The sequence below is a fragment of the Pezoporus flaviventris genome, unplaced genomic scaffold (assembly GCF_033815535.1).
Source record: "Pezoporus flaviventris isolate CSIRO_AGI_PZ_B2104156 unplaced genomic scaffold, CSIRO_AGI_Pfla_v1 ptg000054l, whole genome shotgun sequence".
NCBI classification, from domain to species: Eukaryota; Metazoa; Chordata; class Aves; order Psittaciformes; family Psittacidae; genus Pezoporus; species Pezoporus flaviventris.
In genome coordinates, this window is record NW_026892602.1 from 1276841 (window position 1) to 1299165 (window position 22325).

Here is a 22325-nt window from a genome sequence, read left to right on the forward strand (position 1 = left end):
TGTGCAACAACTTGGTATGGCTACAAGGGCACCCTGTGTTGGGAAAACACCCAGAGGATGTGGCACCACAGAGTTTTTCCTGCAGATGCCATGCCCAGCTCTATTTGCTGTTTTATTTTAGGGGAAAGGGAGAAATCAAGCACAGCCCACTCTCAGAATCCAGCACACACAGTGGTAATGCAACACATCTTAAATAATCACCAGCTATAAAAGGCTGGAAATGCAGCCAAGCAGAGGCATCATGTCCCTTCAAAAATTAGTCCTCCCTGGGGGTGAGGAGCAAGGCATGCTTGCATGTGCAAGGCCCTCCCATTCTCCTCATCAAAGCCAGACCAGTGTCACATACTGCTCCTCAGACACATTCAGGTAGGTTATGGTAGGCACAAGAGACCGGAATTCAGCTAAGAGGGCAAGGGCATCTTCTGCTGTTTTCTGAGCCCAGCCCAGAGAAGAGGAAGGTCTTGGGAATTCACTCCTGGATTCTGGGCAATGTGTTTTGTGTTTCTGCCTGTGTACCCCTCTCAGCCAGTCCTGCCTTAATGGGAATCACATTAATTACACAGCAGTCAATTCTGTCCTGCTGCTGCTCCTGATAAATCTCATCTCACTTCTAACCAGATGAGATATGAGCATGGCCAGTGTCCGGTTTCCCTTCCCTAAATCTAACCAGCCACAAGCCACTTCTGGTGCCTGCTTCTTGCAGGCTGCTAACAGCCAGAGTAATAGTGCCTAGGCCCAGAGGTTACTGGGTTTGTTTTCCTCAATGAACTCTGCTGGATGCCCTGGGTTTTCATTATTCTCCATTGGGAAATGAGGAGGAATGTCCCTCCTATTAAAGGACCAAATCCTAATTAATTAAAATCTAAAAGTGTCAGATCTTGACAGAAGGGATGCTGCATTGCATAAGTTTGGGTTTTTTTCCTCCTGTACTGAAGCAGGGCTGTGCAGGGCTTGTGCATCAAGATCAACTTGACAAGTTGATATTAATACTAATGATAGGCAGGAGGAATGAACAAAAGCAGGTTGGAGTTTAGCTGCCCTAGTTAGACTTGTAGTTTTCCTAGGAAAGCAGATGTGGGCTCATCTTTCTGCATTTGTCTGAAGTTTGAAAACTGAATGGGATGTAAGAGGAGATGATGAAGATTTTCCTTTTTTTTTTTTAAACATATTGGATCCCTTACAAAAGAGAAAAACAGTGTGTCTGGATGAGATCAGTGACCTACCTAGCTTAACTAATGTCCAAGAACAAATGTTGAGAGGAGTACAAATTCAGGGCAAATATGCACTGCTTATTTTTCCCAGTCTCCACTACTTCAATGGATAAAAGAGTTTTAGAGAGAAGGTTAAGTTTTATATTTATTACCCATCAATGACTTCGCTTCCAGAATTCTGTCTAATTGCTTTTTGAAGCAATGTAACTTTCTAACAAGTCACATCTGCAGCAAGGAATTTCAGCTCCCCTGTTTGTGAAAAACTGCCTCTTCATGGCTTTTAAACTGCCACATCAGTTAACTTTGTTAACCACTCTATGGAACATCTCTGCTCCCTCTCCTCCCTATTCCCCACTTGTTCCTCTGTAGACCTCTCTGTAGACCACTGCACATCCCACATGGAGCATGTCTGCTCTGCTCCCGAGACATTTCTGAATGGCAGCTCTTCAGAGCCTTTCATTACACCAGGAAGGGGTCTTCCTCATCTCCTGGATCCTAACCAGGCAATATAGGATTTCCTGGATGGGCATCCATTCCCTTGGATGGCAAAAGGAGGGAGCCACGACTGGCTTGCTCTATACATAACATCTGCTTTACAGACAATATAATGCTACTTGGAGAACTGGACAGTTTAACACCAGCCCCCTCAGAGCTGTGGCATGGGCAGAACTGGTAGTTTGCCAGCAGTGGTGTAATCTCTTCTAGAAGTGTCCTCATCTGTGCAATACCACTGTTTACATAAAGCTGCTGTGACTTGAAGCATTGTTTATCACAGAGCTGCTGACCACAGGGCACCCTCACCTTTTTGTTTTATAAGCAGAAGATTTTTACAGAGGCTGGCTGGATCTTTCCAGCAGTGCTATGGGAACCTGAGCCCACTGGGATGATGCACAGCTCAGGCCGTGCAAGGTCTTCTCTCCTGGTGGCCCTGCAAGCAGGTGTCCTCTGCACTCCAGCGCAGGCACAAGGGCTGAAGCAGAGGAAATCTCAAAAGCTCTTGCTTTATATAAGCCTCTGTTTCTTCCCAGTGACCAGCCCTGAAGGGCAGCAGCTGAGCTGGAGCAGGGATGAGGCCTGGTGGGAGTCAGCACCACCCTGGAAGCGAGGAGGATCTATGCCTAAACCTTTATGCAACAGAGTAAGTGGGTTTGATGTATTTTTTATCTTTAGGACTGCTGTTCTAAACCTGCTGACAGTGGAGTTGACGGCTTTCTATACTGTAAAAGAAAAAAAGAAGAAAGGAAAGAAAAGGAGGGGCTAAAAATAAGCTGTGGGGAGTTTGGGATAATGAAGGGCTTGTTCTGGGAAGGAGCCCTGAGCAGAGGATGCAGCCTCCGCTCAGCCCAAATGGGAGAGATGTCAGCCCCAGCTCACCATGTCCCACAGTGAGCACACTGAGCTGGCTTACCCCAGTGCTCCTCACATCCCACAGTAGCCAGTTCAGTTCGGCCCCAAGGCCATCTTGTGAGCTAATTACTCAGAATTACTCCAACCCTGAAAAGCAGACACCACAAATGAAACCAGCCCCACAGACTTTAACGTTCTGATGAGCCACTGCCAGAGAGATTCATCAGAGTGCTAACAAGGGCCCAGCACATCTATTTACACACTTGTGGCAGTAAGGGAAGTAGCATTAACATTTTAACATTTCCATTTTTAGCATTAACATTTTAACATCTCCATTTCTAAGCTGGAAGATAAAAAAGAGAGCTGCAGCACTAGTTTTTGTAGTGCTAGATGTCTGCCTGCAGCACAGATAGCACTGCGGAAGAATTCAGATCTAATGCTATGAAGGAAAGTGTTAGCTAACACGAACTGTGCTCTAGTATCAAGTCACTAGAGGATGCCCACAGCTGGATGACAGCACAATTACAATGAGTGGGGTGGGTCTGTCAGGAGCTGACTTCAATTTGAGGCCCCATTTATCCACTCACTGTGATGAGGAAGACGGATTGCTAGTGATGGAGTGGGAATCATGCTTCTGGATCTCCTCATCTGTCCACTGTCCTGACCTATTAGCAAGCTGATTTCTGATTTCAAATCCCATTTAAGCATTACTGCTAGAAATAATGGGTACCAAAATCAGCCAGTGCTCTGTTGTGGACAGATGTGATCCACAGTTAGCAAAAGCAAACCCGGGAAGTTTTACCTGTGGCTACATGCTAGAAGTGTCATAGTCATCCTAGACATCCCATAGGTGAATGTCTTGGGCTATGAAAATGGGCTTTCTGGCAGCTGCCAGGCTGAGGCTCCTCTGAGAACAGCTTTGCTTGTGGTATTGCAGCAGCCTGGTTTCAGCCCAGGCTGGATACAGAAGCAGAAGACATGTAAGGGAAAATTCATCGAGCTTCTCATCCCTTTGAAAAACATTCAACTGAATCATTATTAGGAGGACATCTGTTTCTCATATATCAACTTAGCTGGATCGTTCCCACCAGGGAATGCTGTCACCTGGGTCAGGCTGTGCTGGTGAGACATCCTGCTGATCACCCACTTTTCCTCTCTCCCTCTTCTATGGGTATGAGCAACCTCAGAGAGGTCTGTAATTTAGCCCGTCATCACACAACCACCCCTGGAGGGTCAGGCTCCTGCAAGACCACCAGGCAGGTGGTCTGGGTTGCTTTCAGGTCTCCACAGGAGGTGGGCTGATCCATTTGTTCAGCTGAAGATGCATCAGGGATGTGTGCATGATAAAAACAGTTTGGGATACTCCCTACAGAACAGCCTGGTCATAGAGCTGGTGTGGCTCTGCAGAAGATGAGCACAGGACACCACCCCAAGGCACATATTCCACCAGGGCTGTGGACAGCTACTTCCCATCCACTTGAGGTTGTGCAGAGGCCTCTTCCTGTGTCCCGGGACACATCCCTGCAGAAGCAGGCCCTGCTGTCTGCCCATTCACCTGCCAGTGACCACGTTTCTTGGGAGTGATTCACAGGACAAACTGCTGCAGTAAATCAGGTGGGCAAACCAGGAGTCCTAGTCTGCTTGGTGGGAGAAGTTTGGACCAACCCAGGAGCACTTCACTTCCAGTGGGAGCATGAAGCTGGCCCAAAGCAGTGTTAGGTCTGAAAAACATCAGGAGTTCTTCCAGACACCATGAACTTTATTGCTGGTAATTGCTTTTGCTGAGCTTCCTCTTGGCTGCAGAAGGGGAGGAGAGCATCTTGAGCAGATGTTTGGTTAGACAAGCATCGCCCTTAGCCAGCCCACGTTTTCCCACTCTCTGCTGCTGGAGCACCTCAGCTCTTGCTGAGCATGACTGATGTGTCCTCCCAACCTCCAACTGGAGTGGGGAAATGCTATTAATCACACTTGCTTTAGGAGGAACAGAAGTATTAAAGGGATAGATCACTTGCCTGACGACATGATGGGAAGTCTGTGATGGCACTTGTAAATCACTTTGAGTTCCCTAAATCGCAATCAGGAGCTTTAACCACCAGACCTTTCCATACTGAGTTTTATAACCCTTAAGCAATATTCTCCCATGCTTTTAATAGGGATTTTAGTAGGGGCAGATCAAGCAAGGGTGGTAGATATTTGCTAGCCTATTATAAGAAAGAAATCTATTCCCTACATAAAGGGCAGCCTTCGAAATGGTGTTATAACTGATGATTAAATAGCAAGTTAAACCAAGAATTTGAATAAAGAAATGCTTTCTTTTTTTCCCTTGAAAACAAAGAAGTTTGAAAATGGATGTTGTCATGTACTTTTCTGCTCCATCCAATATGATTTCATGCATTCCTACATGACTTTTGATGAGTTCTGCAGATCAATGGTGCTGCATTTAAACACAAGCTAAGCAATAATTATGGACACATGCAAGATTTATTCATCTGGTAGCACTGTACCAGCTGATGGAAGGATCAGCTGTATCCAATCAATGTTTGAAGCTTCTCAAAAGAAAGAGCTTTTTGGCTCCCACTGCAAAGTGAAAACAAAAATAACCCCCTGAATCCCAGGAGTGGCCCCTTATGTCCATACAGGGAAGGCTGCAGGATGGGACTGGGTCATAGGTGCACTGGTGTTCACATCAGGACTTGCCTTTGCACATCCATATATGTCCTTTATGTGTGGGTCTTCTTCATGCACTCATTGCATTATACACTTGGGCTGATGAGATCTGAGGCATAAGCAAGTAAAGAGGAGGAGGATGAGCAGCGTGGAGGAAGCGGCTAGAGAGCAGGCAGCCGGTATTCCCTAGGCACCCAGACCTGCACAGACAGGGACCAGTGTGATGTGCAGCATGGAGGGAGCCTCCAAACCATGGAGGCACGGAATGTGGCTCTGTTGTTACGGGGCATGTGCCAGGAGATGCAAGGTAGCATGTTTAAGGCAGATACTGGATTTTGTCTATTTTTTCTTCAGGTTTTCCCTGTTGACGTGGCTGTATCTCCATATAGGAGCTCCTCCCTCCTCTGGAGCAAAGCTGCTTGCTCCCTGCTGTCACTGCTAGATACCCTGAGGAGTCAGGGAGTCCCACTCTGGAATGCTCTGTGCTGGGACTTCAGGCAATGTATCAGTGCTAATCCTACACACAGATTTCTCATCAAGCTGGTGGAAAGCAGCAATGCATGAAGTCAAAGACAAACCCACAGCTCTCCCATGTTCTGAGGCAAGGGAAGATAAGGAGTGGGATGAATGGACTGACCTAGACGGAGGCAACTCTTTCAGATATTCACATGAGTGCCTGCACAGAAGTCAGGGAAATCCTTGGTATGATAAACATGTCATATAGGTGACCTCTCTGCTTTTAGCACATTTTCTATATGCTACCAACTTTTTTAAGACAATGCTCTTAAGCCTCCCCTAGTGATCGTGGATGTCTGAACAAACCAGCAGGAATGAGCCCTGCCTATGTGCTCCACTTCAAAGGATGCTCCACTCACACTGGGAAGCACAGGCAAGTAGGAAACCCTTCCAGACCTGGCCAAAGAGCAGACATAGGTAGGAAGAGGATGCTCAGAGGTGTGGCTGGGGCGTCCTGCACTGAAAGCTCTTCTCTGTCACCTTCAAGACTGCATGTAGGTGGCACCTGCTCAAGACTGGATCATGGAGCTCTTTATCGTGGGTGAGAAAGATGCTCTTCCATCCTTAAGGGTGGTCCCTTGGGTAAGATACACGTAGTTGAACAGCTAGGTAGAAATGTGTAGCTTTATCTGCCAAGTTTATTTGTAACTTCTGTTTTTGTGCCATTTCTCTGTTTATGTATTTCTGTGCAATGAGATACTCCTCCGAGGATTCCTTCATGTGAAGTTGCTGCTTCCAACGTTTGTTTAATTTGCGCAGATTTTTGCCTGGACTCTGTTCCCAATTCTCAGCTCTCAACAGCTGCTAGCTGTTGTTGGACTCCTCTCTTTCTTTCTCCTATTCCTGCCCATTGTTCAGCAAACTCCCTGATGCAGTATTTCTCATGTTGGGGATTGCAAGACTGTGGAGCTGTTTAACTGAAAATGTTTAAACTGACATTAATGCTGCTCAGTAGGATGTACTGGCTGGCATTTTCCTGAACAAGGCTTTGGAAATGGTTCTTATGCTGTTACCAAACCTTACGTACCGAGAGCAATACTGAGGGACTGAGAAATGCTGATTTATGCCATTACAAGTGCTGTCAGAGCCTCACAGCTACAGTGACTGTTCAAGGGGGTGTTTCATGGCCTTGGACTATGATTTTAGAACACTGAATTTCTTTTCAGTGCTGGTGCTCCCAGCAAACCTGCTGCTCAGCACTGGGGTGGCAACGCAGCCCAGCAGGGAATGGGTTACAGTGAGCCAAAGTGCATCGTAAACTGGACTACCTGCCAAAACCTGAGCTGACACTTCCTTGGTGTAGCTCCACAGTGTGGTGTAAGCCTGGTTTCTTTCTCCCCTGTATCTCTTCCTTCCTCTCCCAGCAGCATGGAGAAGCTGCTGCCTAAAATCTAGGCTCAGCATCATTTCTCCTCTTTTTCCCCAAAAATTCATCCCCCAAAGAGACCCCAAGAACTTCTGAGGTGGTGCCTTCTCCAAGCATTCAAGCATTTAAATGCATTCAACATATTGGAGGTGGGAAAGGTGTAAGCACAAAGATTCTGGCACAAGGATGGGTGTTTACTCTGCTGTACTCCAACCTCCTTCTGCTCTGAACTGCGCTGTTAAGACCAAACTAAGCAGCCCTGCATGGAGCCTGTGTCTGCAGAATGGAATGAGTGTGTGCCCATCCACAACAGCCCATGCAGAATTACCCTGAGAGCCTGATCAGGGGCTGCTGGGACTCAGGGGGAATTCACAAGGGTTTCTGATGAGGGCTGCAAAATAGAGGAGTTGAGGGTTTGGATCTGTTACACTGGTGGTCTGAAGGCAAGGAACATAACTGCAGAAGGTGAAATAATAGTTTGTAGACAGTCTTGGTGTTGTTTTTACTCTAATAGGTAATGTAACAGGTACGGGTGAATGGACTGACACAGACCAAGCACTAGATGTGTGTGTTGCAGGAGAAAAGATGAAGGGAAAGAAAAAACATAGGAAGAGGTCAAAAATCTGCCTAAAGTGTATCAGGCCCACTTGGTGGCTGGGCTCATGCCTGGCTTGTACAGGAGAGTGGCACACGAGGCAGTAACATGGCACTGTCACATATGGCTGCCTTCGGTTCTTCTGCCAGAATCAATGATCATCTCACCACCATGTGCTTTGAAAAAACAGGTACAAGCCCCTTGTCAGGTCTCCAAGACAGGGAAGAGGCAGGAAGGGCATCCCTGTCATTAACCCAGTGCTGGACTGGGAGACAGCCAGGCAACAGGTTCCCCTCCTTGTCCCACTGACTGCAAAGCCAGAGGCACTAGGCTGGGGAGCAACCATCCCTGCAGCTCTCTGCAGGGCTGATGGAACCCCAAGGGAAAGCACAGCCCTTCCTGCAGGCCCAGAGCGCTGCCTGCGGCTAGAGACCAGTCGTGCTGGGTTTCACAGAACCCTAGAATGGTTTGGATCAGAAAGTACCTTAAAGCTCATGCAGTTCCAGCCCCCTGCCACCGGCAGGAACACCTTCCACTAGACCAGGTTACTCCAAGCTTCATCCAACTTGGCCTTGAACACTGTCAGGGATGGGGCAGTCACAGCCTTCTCTAAGACACCCTGGGTATGCACCGCGTGCATTACACCAGCCATGCCAAACACGTGCCTGTGCTGCTGAGCCCTGGCCACATCTTCTACATAGAGAAAGAAACCCCATATTTCCCCCTTCACCACCTAAAAAGCAGTAGGAAATCAAGAGCTGGTAGTGGAATATTGGCTCAGAACTTGGCCTGGATAAGTGAGAAACAAAGTGGTGTTTGCTACAGAGCTAATTAGATCTATTCAATCAATTAGTCTGTGGAATGATCCGTGCCCAGGGTTCCCCCAGGTCAATCCTGGATGAGTGCTGGGACTCTGCTCCTGTGGGCCTCACCCACCCCTCCCCATCATGCTCTGCCCATCTGCCCAATCCTGCAGGTTGCTGCCTCACTTCACCGCTGCCTTTGCTGCTCTTGCCACCATGGACATCAGTGTCTCACAAATAGGAGCGTGTTTACTGTTCCCATTGGGGAACCAATTCGAGGAGCTTCAACCTGTTGACCAGTGGGCACCACAGGCTCCACTCTTGAGCACAGCTCCTGGTGCTTCATCCCCATCATTGCCAGCTCCTGTGATTTTATGGCAAGTGTCACAATGTTTGCTAGATTTTCTTAAAGCCTCAGCCCCTCAAGGCTGGATAATAGATGGACTATTCGCTTAAGGAAATAAGAAAGGATTTTTCAGCTCTCCTATTCACAGACAAAAGGCTTTAAAATATAAGCTGGAGGTTTTAGGAAGCAGCAGATAAAAGCAATTTTCCAATGGTTGTCTTAATATATATTGAAAAACAGGGGCTTTTTAACTAAGCTCATGATTGGTTTTGGATTCAACTCCTAACCTTAAACACCTGAGTGTGGGGATGCTGCACTGCTCCCCAGCTTCAGCATGGGCTGCACCCTGAGGGAAGGCAGGGGGGCATGGCAGTGGCTACACAACTTCAGCAGTCACTCACATGCTTTTTGGGCTCTCTTGTGCCCTGAAGTCTGGCACAGCGCATCCCCTGAGCTGTGGCAGGACAGGGGGAGGGTGCTGATGGATTTGTAGCTCCTGGGGTTGGGGAGGAGAGTGTTGCCCTGAGAAACCCAGGGCAGGGAAAGGCTGGTGGCTGTGAGAATGGGAAGGAGGGGAAAGGGAGATAACTACACTCTGAGTGGACAGGTGTTATCTGCCCTGCCTGACAGCACTTGTCCTGGGCTGGAGTGGCTCCTCCTCAGCTGTGCATCCCACGGCTGGTGGAAGGCAGCTCCACCCAATGTGCTGTTGTGTGCACTCTGGACTGCAGCAAAGTCCTCTGCAGCTTCTCCTTTTGAACCGGGGTGATTTCTGGTATAGGACCCAGGAGGAGGAAGGGGAGAGGGCAGACGACAGATGGACAGCATCTTCCTATCACACCATGGCCACGAGTGCCTCGTGACCCATACAGAAGTTGGCTTACTCCATCCTGGACCCCAGCTACAAAGAAATTCTGTAAGAATTCTATAAGAAGTTCTTTGATGCTGTAATAAGTTCTTTACTGTGAGGGTGGTGAGGCACTGGAATGGATTGCCCAAAGAAGTGGTAAATGCTCCTTCCCTGGCAGTGTTCAAGGCTAGGCTGGACAGAGTTTTGATGGACATAGTCTAGTGTGAGGTGGTTGGAACTGGATGATCTTAAGGTCCTTTCCAACACAAATCATTCTGTAATTCTGTAATTCTATAAATTCCCATGTTCCTGCCACTCTTTGCCATTTAAGGATTTCAAACAGACAGCAAATACGTCAGGAAACCACGTGCCACCAGCACACTTGCCTCCCAGCATCACAAATGGTGCCAGACCTGATACCAGGTGTGTGAAGAGCTGTGGCACGATGGTCTTCTGACAGCCTGTGGAATCATGAAGCTGAGAGCAGCCACATGTGCTGCAGGGGCACAGGGCTCAAAGCCCCTGGTGAGAGATGAGCTGGATGCAGGCTAGCTGGCATAATGCAGGAATTACCCACACAGAGGGACATCTGCCTTGCTAGAGCTACCTGATTCCCTAAGGAGCTTGAAACAGCAGTAGGACGCCCTGAGAGACTCACTGGTAGGAGACAGCCCATCTCCTGCCCTCTCCTCTGTGAGTGCTGCCCTTGCAGGGCAGGCTGTGACAGTGGAGCTGGGGACATGTGGCACTGCAAGGTGCATGAAGGGAGAGGGACGCTTGGGCTCCCTGTCTCTGCAGGAGAGGAGAAGCTGGAGCTGCAGCTTCCCAGGAGATCCTGAACTCGCTGGCTCTAGAGCCGCATCCCTGCACTGCCATCCCTGAGTGTGGGAAGGAGGCTGGGGTGAAAGGTGGGAGACCATAGTGATGGGTGAGCTGCAGGACATGAGTGCTGCTTGCTGAAGGGCAGAGCTGATGGGAGAGGGGGACTGTGGGCAGCAGCAGGGGTAAGCAGTGAGAAAAGAAACTGAATGGAACAAAACAACCTCAGCTCCAAGCCTTGGTGGCAGCTTGCCAGCTCCAGCTGATTTCGTAAGGACACTTCAGCCTAAAAATACACAAATAGCCAAAAAAAGTCAAATCTTTCTGTATCAAATCTGTCATCCACAGCTTTCTGCAAGGCAGGAATCTGTCAGTCGGCAATGAAAACAGATTATCCAGGGTTCAAGACTGTAGTTCAGCAGGTTTCTTTGGGGGTGAATGCCCTGTGATGTGTTTATCAGTGGTGTTGGCTGCTCTTCACCTCTAAACAATATGAGAAAAAAAAAAGGGATTGTTCCCAAATTCTGGCAGTGTCCCTTTCTCCAGGCACCATGAACTGGCTCCTGCCCTTTTCGATGGGAGCTTTGCCAAAAAAATAGGATAGCCCTGACTGGTATCATGGGTCATTAAATAGCAACTTATTTAGTCAAGGTGTCAGATTTTAGTGATTGCCAGACCAAAGACAACAACGTTACAATATGACACAACAATGAAGAATGGCAAAGACGTAGCAGCCACTGCTACGTCTTTGTCCACAAGGACTGAACTACATAACTTCTCTGCTCCCCCCCCTGCAGTGCAGTCTGTATCTCTTGGGTCTCTTCAGACTGACCTTAGAATTTTGGGGCATAAAAAAGGATTAGGAGGGGGAAAGCAATACCATACCTCCAGTTTTGCCTGCAAGAGCCATATCTAAACTGCTGAGTTTTAGTGGAGCTGGCTGCAGAATTGTTATTTCAGATGGAAAAGCAGCAAGCAACTGACGCTCTGGTTCAGCTTGTGAATGCTTTCCTGCTTTCCTGGATATTTCCACATTGTTGGGTACTGCCACAAGCTCTCACTTAAAGCTCTGATTTAAAGCTTTCCATGGCAGAAGGGGGGGGTGGGGTGGGTAACAACATCTCAGATACCTTCACACTGACCAAGAGGGGATTTACTCCTTCAGAAACCAGGTGCTCACAAAGGACAGGACCTCGTGCTTTTCCCTCTCCTTTATTTCCTCTAGAGTTTGCATGAGCTCCAGATATGAAATATGTTTTTTTTCCCTTTCCTTGATGACTTGCATGTGTGGCTTGGAAGGATAAAGGGAAAAGCCTGCCTCTGGGACTAAGCTTTAATAGGAAAGAGCAGGTCTGGTGGCAGTCTCCTCTGTGCCAGTGTGTGAGAGGGACCAAGTGGGATGGGCATTATAACAAGCAGCAATGTCTTATGATGGAGTCCTACAGACCTCTGCTCCCTCTGCTTGTGAGTTTTCTGGTGAGGAGGCTCAGTCCTCAAGTTCTCCTGGCAGTGTTTGGTGGGATGGGAAGGTGAGCATTGCTTAACACCCACCTTCAAGATCATGTGATGTAGTCTCTGCCCTGCTTTAGGCTAACAGGCAGTCCCTGGAGACACTGCACCCAGTTTTGGTGAAATTGGGTCTCCAGGTGGATGAAGACTGAGGGCAAGATGCTGGAGAACATCCAGCTGACTTCAAAGACATCTTTCCTCTTGTGCCCTTCCTCCATCTCACACACTGCCCTAGGAGTAGCCATGTAACGACAGCAGTTCGTTAATTTCTGAGGTTAAGAAAGCCTGGGACCTGTACCAAGCTCAACCCTGCTAGACAGTAACAAGCTGATGTCTGCTCCTGTCTCCCCCACCTTGCACTTACCAGAAGCAGCCCTACACCAGACCTGGCACCAGCAGACATTGCTGAGCTGCTCTTCCCTGGAAATATGTTTGCATCTGATTTGTGGGAACTGAGGAATGTTGGCAATTCCAGTCAACCAGCTCTGGCCTTTATGAGCTGTTTTGTTTTGCTTATCTTAGGATGAACTCAATTATTCAAAGCTGCTGGGCATATTTACTTACAGGGGCAAGTTAAACCATAAATTCAGACAAATATATCGACAAATGTATTTATTGATGCACTTTCCCTTTCTGCTTTATGGGCAATTGGGCTCCAAAACACAATGGTGGGCTGTTCAATAAGCAGTACAATGCAAGTTATCCCAATTAATTGGATTGTTCCATTTCTGCTGCTACTCCTTCCAATTAAATGCAAGGGAGTGCAGTGACAGGCGCAAGTAGGACAGGCTCGCAGAAAACCATATTCTAATGCAGAAGCTGCAATAAGAAAATGGAATCTATGTACCTGACAGTAATATTAATGCAAAACCTTGACCTATAATTTTTCTTTCTTCAGTCTGAGAGAGCTAGCAACAATTGCAGCTCATTAAAACGGACCATGTCCTGCCAGTCATGCATAATGCCCATGTCCTGCAAGTTTTGTGGTCTATTATCACAGAGCTGCATGGTCCTGCATGGCTAGGAACAGGGACTGCAGCCAACCCTGAAGACCTCTCTTTTAAACCTAGTGTCATGAGAGAAAGCAAGGGTTAAAAAAGCAAAGACAAACTCAAAAGTGACTGGATTGGACCTCCGGAGTTCCTCTGGACCAATACCCTGTTCAAAGCAGGGTCAGCTTCAGAGTTAAATTCAGTTTGTAAGTTAGCTCAGGTGGCTCAGTGTGGAGTATTTCCAAGGACAGAGATTTTACAGCCTCTCTGGGCACTGTGTTCCAATGCTGCCTTGTCAGGGCTCACTGCGGAAGCCACTCACCACATCACAACAGCATCTGGCTCTACTTCCTTAACTGCTTTCTTGATGCAAAGTGTGTTGTTGGCATGTGGGATGCAATAAGTAACAGTAGAGAAGTGACACCGTCATGCAAAAACAATTCCTTTGCAAGGAAGAGACCTGAAAACAGTCCCACACAAGACAGGGTAATAAAGAAGGCACTGAGGTATTTTATTCTGCGTTTGGTGCTGCTTTTCTATAAGGCACTGCCAGAACTGTTCTGGAAGATGGAGTGACCAAAGTGTTGTCCAGTTTGGGCTTGGTATTTGGCACAGACTTGAGACGTCAGGCCTGCGATAAGCTATGGTAAAGCAGCAGATGCAATTGCATCTCTTTTTCTTCAGCAGTGAGGTTTGTATCTCTCTCCAGAGCCATCTCTCCCTCCCTTCACTCCCTACAGAGAGAGCCAAAGACAACAAGCTTCCTAGCCCTGACACCTCTGATATGTGTGAAGATGGATGGGTTGAATGCAGGCCTAAAAATATTTTACATTTTCACGGTAGTTTCACAGCCCTGGTATTATCAAATGATCTTTCAGCGTACTTGGAAGCAGGAGAATAACTTGAGATGGAGTCTGGCTTTTTTGTGTCTGTGTACTTGCAAACTGTCCCTGCCTACACATCTTACAGGGTCTGCTCCTGTTTGTATATGCACATGGAAAACCAGTGTTTGTGTGAATGCTGTGTCTGCTCCATTCCCCTCCTTCCTGAAGTTTAGAGGCCGCTCAAAGCAGGTCCCCAACCCCGTGTGGTTAATTTCAAATTTGCCCTATGCACTATGCTTCACTGACCAGGCTAGTTAGGAACTCGAGGCCAGGAAGTACAAAACAATTTTAAAATCTGAACAAAAGTAGGAGATTAAGGAAACCAGCTGGAAACCTCTATTTTGCTCATTTTGAAAGCAAAATGTGGGTCACAGATGTGACTCCACAGACAGAAACTGGCTAAAGAAGAAAAAGACATCAGCAGTGCCCAGAGTCTTTGATGATTAGAGGTAGATATAGCTCCTAGGCATGGAGACAAGAAAGAGGAGACGAAGTAGGAATAAAAACATAATCAAGAGATTAGGAGTGTGGAACTCAACCCACCCATAAATTTGCCTTAGGGAATGATTAAAAAACGCAGTAATGAAAAAAGATGAAACCAACTGCTCCGTCTTACTCTCTTCCCTTCTCTTTCTGTCCTTATGGTTTTACTTTTTTGCAGTCCAAGACACAAGAGACCCATTACAAAACCTCCCACCTTCCTCAGCCATGTTTTTTCTTTGCAAAAGTGCTGTTTTCTGCTGTTCCTTTGCAGTAGCTATGAAATCCTTGCTAAGGACAGGCTGACTTTAAAGCCTGAAAGAATCAAAGCTTTGCAAGGAAGTCCACATCAGTAGGCAGGTGTGCATGGGAGAGTAGAAAGCAATGCACTCCTGCCCATCTTTTATAGGAGCACCAGTACTCACTTCCTGTTTAGGCTAATATAAAATATTGCATCTATTGTCAGTGAAATCAGTGCTAGACTAGTATGAGCTGTGCTGCTAGCTCTGGCAGGCTGTGACTTGGTCTCCCAAGGGCTGTAACAGGCCTGTTGTTTGAGCCATTAATAAAACCTCAAGGTAAAGCACTGAAAGAGCAATGTGGAACAGCAGCAGCACTGACTCAGAGAAGCCCAAATGGTGGTTCCTTAGAAATAGCCAGGCAGTGGAGTGGGTTCTGAAAAGCAGTCAGTGTGTGGTTTCTGGGGTGAAGTGCCTGAACCACTCCTGAAGGTCCCACCTATGCTGGCAATGACAGGACATGGTCACTTGGTGCCTCTGGGCTTTGTGACATGTACTGAGCAGCCCTGGAGTGTGATATCCGTCTCCTGCAGCAAGCTTCCCTCCAGCCAGCAAAACATCAAACTCTATGGCTTAACACAAAGCGAAGCCTGAAGTAAGAATGATGCTAGTCCAGTTTTTCAGATTTTGGGGAACTTCAGATTCAGCTTCCTAAATTCAGCCCCAACTGAAGACATATTTTGTAGTTGCTAGTGTTTTAAATCACATACCGGTGTCAATAAAGATAAGTCCTTTCCTGGGGTGGGGGGAAGTGGCAGCAGGGGTGAAGAGGGAAACATAGAAAAATGTCCCAAATCTTTCACTCATGCAGAAGAAAAACGACCTCAAAGCATCGAAGGATTAAATGAAAAATATGCCTCTTTTCACTGGAGTCCACCGGGTGTGAATAAATGCCAACTGAGCTCTCACTTGCATCACCATCTGGTGTGATGGCACCAAGGCCTCGAGGTGCAGCAGGACATGTTACACTGCCCTGCCATGAGACAGCATCTCTGCTTCTGGGCACAGAACCACAAGAGGCACCTAAATGCCAGCAGGTGCCTAAATGTGAAGGAACTTGTTATCTTCAGCTTCACCATCTGACCTAGCCCAGAGAAAAGGGGCGTCCAGCCACAGCATGACTCAGAGCGTAGTGAAGGAGAGGCAGTACAGCCCTCCCCTTGCAAGGAGGATTTCTTTTGCTGGGCTGCAACTGCACACTGATATTGCTGTGAATACCACAGCACAGAGCCTCCTTGGTTGAAGTCTAGAAACTGCTTGTGGTTTCAGAACTCTTGTTGATGAATTGTCCAGCAGCTGGTCACACTAGGAGGGCGCTGCTTATTATTTTCAACTGCTATCTCACATGGAAAGAAAATCAAAACACTTTCCTCAAAGTAATTGGCTCTAAAACAATTGAAGAACTTTCCACAAGGTTGTAATGCAATTAGGACTGGCATTTTATATAATTTATATCTCTAAAGGTATGTTTATGCCATCAAACCCTTCTTCTGTGAGGAAAAAAAAAATGCTGGTAAGATAAGGATAAGTTTGCTATTACAGGCAATGAAATACAGATGAAACACAAACGTCCACCTATTAGTGATTAAAAGGCAGCATAATGTCAGGATCAGCACTGAGATGTAGCTGCTTTTGATGAGAAATGGCTGGGTGGGATGCTGTGACACCAACTACATATCTGCAGGTTTCCCATTTGGTTTTTGGTCAGTGCCAAGAGATGTGTCATCACCCGCCTTCTCCTGCAGCACCACAAGAGCAGAAACAATCCTGCACTCCCCAGCTGCCCTGCCAGCTTTGACCGGAGAAGCTTGTGCAGACTGGGGATGATCAGGCCCACCACACAGAACAAAACCGTCAGCCATGCTGGTGCTTGGGTTCATGTTTTGATAGGTACCCAGAAAAACCCTGCACGGCAAAGCCAGACAATCGAAACACACAATAACAACTCCCAAAGTGTGTGAGTCAGCTGGTGAACTTGTTGACATGGGGTAATGTGAAAGCCAAAAGCATGGATGTAGCACTACCCTGTCACCATCTGGGGAAGCCTCTATTTCCCTGACTGCCAAAAGGTCCAAGGTATAAATGGGGAAATGATCTCTCTGTGCTTGCTTGTTCCTTATGCTCATACTTAACTATGTTAGTGACTACTCCCAAGACACAGTACAGGGCCTTGTGATGTTTCGCCTGACTACTACAGCTGCTGCAGTTGAAATTATGGAATGAAAGGCTTTAGCCTCCTTGCCTAGGTGGAGGCAAACAGACTGGATGAATTACCATTAGAAATGGTTCTGAACTGAAACTGGGGAGGCACTCAACATTTCTTCAGAGCCAGAGCGGCCGTTTACAAGTAGATGTTCTGTCCTTACGATGAGATGAACCAAAGTTATGGATTCAGACAATCAACATTAGAAAATATCTAATGGTAGAGATACCACTGACTATATTATGAGAACATTATGACACTGTAAAAGCAAAGCCATCTCTTACCCCTGGTGGTAGGACAGTTGCCTACCAGTACAGTGTATGACTATGAGAAAAGCAAACCCAAGAGATGTACTACTATACACAGCAGGTAATCCTACCCTTCTGTTATGTATCAGACAAATGAAGAAGCCACCAGCCACGTCCACAAGTTGGTTTGTCTCTGCTGACTAGATCTGTGTTTACAGAAACCTACTTTGAGCTGTTTGGGAGTAGTTTGGGAACCTGGTCTTCAGGTCATGGACCTGACCCCAGGCTGGCCACAGGGGACTTGAATGTCCTGCCTGATCCTTTCTGCCTTGCCGCAGCCTGTGACGCAACATGCATCCCAGTCTGTAAGCAGAATCACGTTCAGATCCACTGCTATGAGGTCCCTAATTTTAGTTACAATTTCAACGCCAAAAACTATGGACAGAGATACTCACTATTGGGCCGAGTCATTAAGTTGATATTCGCGGGACCGGTTGAAGCATTCTTGGATCCCAGAGTCTGCCCAGAGTCTCATCATAGCTGACAGCAGCTCCGGAGAGAAGGGCTCTGTGTCCTCCATCCGACTTACAACATCGCAGACCATCTTGGCATCAGCCTGCAGAGAAAGGAAAAGAGAGGTCACATAGATGCTTAAAGGAGATTTGGGAGCCAGAGATTTCAGAAACAGTTCATGAAACCATGAGGAGTAAAGAGGCTGCATTTTGCACCCTTTAGGATCCATACCATATGATCCAGCAGAAGGCAAAAAAGGAGGATGGAACAAGAAAGCCACAAGGAAAGAGATTATTTGTGCAATCCACCTCACATCAACAAATACTTCTATTCAGCAGTCAAACCAGTTGGCACTGTGGATGTGTGGAGTTTCCTGGGAAAAGAAAGGAAGCCATCTATGTACAAGGACATTTTAAATTGTTAGCAAAGGGACACATATTGTGCAGTGATGCCTGGTTTAACTTTGCTGAAGTAGGGGCCATTTGTATTACAAAGCACATCAGAAATGCTCCAGAAAAATTATTTCAGATGCTGGTTTATTGCTTTTCCTGAATTCTTGTTCTTTGCTCTAAGCCCCTGCCACAGGGGCTAATTCATGGTAATACTGCACACCTTGGCTGGCTGTCTTGCTTTATGACTCACAGGGAGAGGAATCTCCCATGGTTAAGGAGTATGGCAGTGAGGGCTGGGCCAGCTGGCTGCTTGCAGATGGAATCTTTTTGGGTAGAAATATGTGAGTTGCTGGAATGGCAGCTTTTCTTAACACAACTCAGGTCTGGAAGATGTCTCAGATTTAGGATGGGAACGCCTAGACAGACTCGGAACACTGAGTTCATTCCTACTGTAATAGTCCCCAGTGGCTGATGCTTCCCTTGTTTGCAAAGCATGGGCACCCAAATTCATGTCCCCCTCTGCCTGCTTTGTGGTAAGTGGATCTCTCACATCCCACACCCCCCAGGCTTCAGGAGGCCCAGGGATGTTGACTAATCTGCAGAGTTTTTCTCTCATGACTTTGGATATGTTGGAGTAGTCTCATATTTCTACCAGCTGAAAAAAAACAATTGTTACTGCTGTAATTAATGGAAAAAGTGGAGCACCTATTTGTTCTGATTTGTTCAGCCTGGAGAAAAGAAGGCTCAGGGGAGACCTTAGAGAAATACCTAAAGGGGGCTTACTAGAAGTCTGCAGAGGGGCTTTTGACAAGGGCCTGTAGAGACCGGAAAAGGAGGAATGGTTTTAAACTAACAGAGGAGAGATTGAGATGAGCTCTTAGACAAAAGTTCTTCCCTGTGAGGGTGGTGAGGCCCTGGCACAGGTTACCCAGAGAAGCTGTGGCTGCCCCATCCCTGGCAGTGTTCAAGGCCAGGTTGGACGGGGCTTGGAGCAACCTGCTCTAGTAGAAGGTGTTCCTGCCTGTTGTAGCAGGGGGGTGGAACCCTTCCAACCCAAACCATTCTGCTATTCCTTATGTGCGCTTACAGCAAAGCAGTGAAGACAACCACCTTGTTTTATTACCTTTTCTCTTGTCTGAGATAGAACCCATTCTTGGACAAATACAGGTATAAGTCTTCTCAGAAAGGGGAGAGTAGGCAGTTCCCATGCTTTGCTGTCACTGTCCCATGGACAGACAACCCCTCTTCATCACAGCAAAAGGCACCCACAGCTGAGCATGCAGCTCCTGGGGAGCCCACGCACTGCCTGCTAGGGAGCAGCTCCTACAACCTTCCTGGCTACAACAGGCTCTGTCCTGTTCCTCTGCACTGCCAGGTGCTGCTGCTGCTCCTGGCTATTGCTCAGAGTTGGCAGCTATGATAGGAACAACCCAACTGCTGAATGGGTTGCTCTCCCTGGGTACTGCTAGAGCACTGGGGACAAGGTGTTACAGGTTTTGGGGCAAAGCAAGCAGATTATTTCTTAGCTCATGGGTGCAATTAGAAGTAGAGGAGCACCAGTGTTGGATAGCACCACATTAATTTAATTGCATTGGTGGGAACAATGAAGTGTATGGCGTGGCCTGCATGGATAGGAGCAAAACTCATCTGCAGCCTTTTGCTATTGAATATTGAAATTATTGAAAAGTCACAGAGCACCAAATTGGTGGAGACTGAAGCTGGTGGAAATTTCAATGCTCAGAGAAAGAGCCTCAAGTCCCCTAAACATCTTTATGGGCTGAAGAAGTCTGTGTTGTATGGAGACACCATTCCATAAAATTTAATGGGGTGGAGTCTCTATGCTTTGAAGACTTCATGTTCATAAAGTCTTTCTTGCAAAATACTTAACTTTTGGTGCCCAGGATTCCTCCCAGCCCTCTGTAGACTCTGCTTGTTCTGGAGAAATAATGTTGATGACTCATACCTCAAAGTCAAGACAAACAAAGAACCTTGAGGAGTTCAGTTAATTTCAAAAGCTTGTTTTCTGCCCTGAGTGCTTTGTGAGCTCAGTGAATATTCATAAATCATCAGTACAGTTTGCCTGTTCTGCTGGAGCTGATAATCTGCTCTTTTCACAGACTCTACATAACACATGACCTGCTAATGGCCAGTACGCTTGGGACTGCACTCTGGCATGACCCTGTTTCTTCTGCATGGGTGGTGCACAAAAGCATCCACGCCTTCAGCTAGGTAGGGAGGAGGTCTTTCTTATGTTATCTTGACTGTTGGGGGGATTATTCATATGTGTAAATCACAGATCTGTCCACCTGTCTGTGATCACAAAGCACATCTGAATCCCTCCAGCTGCTACAGGCAGGGCGTGGGCTTTTTCTAAGCTTTTCAGATTTAACTGCAGGCTTCTTTCTGCAAAGCAGGAGAAGGAACAGCACGGCCATCTCATTTCTGTGCTGGGAAGTAGCTGCCTCACCACTCCCACTACTGAGACTTGTGGCAGTCCCATGATTTAAAATCTGAAGCAAGAGCGTTTGAGCAGAAGACATGGATGAACAGCAGTGACAGGGCAGAACAGGAATGACCAGGGACAGGCACCTCTGGCTGTGGTTACCAGGTCTGCTTGGGCCAGAAGTGGGGCTGAGCTTGAAGGACAGGGGGTTACTTTGGTACACGCTCCTCTGCAGTCACTCGAGATCCCTTCTGGGGACGGCAGAGCTGCCCTCCTGCAGTGCAAGCAGCTGTCTGCAGGGTAGGCTGGAGCAAGGGAAGTTTATTGCTGCTGCTGAATGGCAGTAGAAATATTTCAGTCTGAAGTTTCATTTTGCAAACTGAACCATTGAACTCTCAGTTTTAAAGACCCAGGAAAAGAAGGTGAGGTGAGTATTTCTGAAAGCACCCCCCCTCCCTGCCAAGGATGAAGTCCCTCTGGATACCCAAGGAGTATGGAGCCATCCAGGAGTTCAGGCATTTGTGAGATGATTTAACGAGCAATTAAGGATTCAAGAACAGAAGATCTCCCTTTCTTTTCTCACTCTCCAGGCTGCATCTCAAGCTGGGAATGACATTAAAATCTCCAGCCCCACCCTGGGCTCAGCAGGTAGATTTCTAAATACTGCCTGATTGACTTTTCCTTTCCCACCTCCCCTGAGTCTGGTGCTCCTGCTTTTCCTGAGGTGAGAGGAGCCGAGCCTCCTGCCACGCTCTGTCTCTGTACTCAAGCCAGCAATTAAATAAAGCAAAACAAACCAGACCAAACAGCCCCCCAGCCTGGCCTTGAAGCTCCCATCCAGCAGGCCTGTCGTTAATGAATATCACGGTGGTATTTCAGCTACCCTGGGAACTAAAAATAGGCAGTGCTCTCTGCCCCTGGGATTGCTGGAAGGAGCCATGGAATGGTGCAAGGCTGCTTCCTCCATTACTGCCTGTCTTTCCCCAGCTGTTCTGTCTCTCGTGCCCTTGGTACAAGCTGGCTGAGAGGAGGATATGGGGTTGGGCTGATCTCCTTCAGGCTGGTTCTTAACTGGCATCCCCAGCCCATCCCCACAGCGATTCCACTGCATCCTACTGCCATTTCCCAATGGCTTGCATTTTCCATAGCAGGACAAACCTTAATGCCAAGCTGATTCACAAAATCCCATACTGGTTTGGGTTGGAAGGGACCTCAAAGCTCAGCCAGTCTAAACTCCCTGCCATGGGCAGAGACACCTTCCACTAGACCAGGTTGCTCCAAGCACCATCCAACCTGGCCTTGAACACTGCCAGGGATGGGGCAGCCACAGCTTCTCTGGGCAACCTGTGCCAGTGCCTCACCATCCTCACAGTAAAGAACCTCTTCCTTCTATCTAACCTGAACTTCCCCTGTTTAATAAACCTATTGCCCCTTGTCCTATCGCTACAGTCCCTAATGAAGAGTCCCTCCCCAGCATCCTTATAGGCCCCTTCAGATACTGGAAGGCTGCTAGGAGGTCTCCACACAGCCTTCTCTTCTCCAGGCTGAACAGCCCCAACTTTCTCAGCCTATCTTCATACAGGAGGTGCTCCAGTCCCCTGATCATCCTCGTGGCCCTCCTCTGGACTTGTTCCAGCAGTTCCATGTCCTTTTTATGTTGAGGACAACAGAACTGCACACAATACTCCAAGTGGGGTCTCACAAGAGCAGAGTAAGATCACCTCCTTCGACTTGCTGGTCATGCTGCTGGGGATGCACACCAGAATTGACTGCCTTTGGGTTGCTTGCTGTCAGGAGTGGGATTTATTTAACTCAGTGTCATTCCTGAATGCTGAATGTGCC

At 47.4% G+C, this 22325-nt stretch overlaps 1 protein-coding gene across 2 annotated transcripts in view; it reads right to left on the minus strand.

The window, feature by feature from the left end:
• The window catches only part of GNAO1 (G protein subunit alpha o1), a 146897-nt gene that overhangs the window by 32915 nt on the left and 91657 nt on the right, over window positions 1-22325 (minus strand). For both annotated transcript variants that reach the window (XM_061468988.1, XM_061468987.1), the window contains exon 4: window positions 17591-17751. In XM_061468988.1, coding sequence (XP_061324972.1) covers window positions 17591-17751 — 161 coding nt within the window. The remainder of the gene's footprint in view (window positions 1-17590; window positions 17752-22325) is intronic.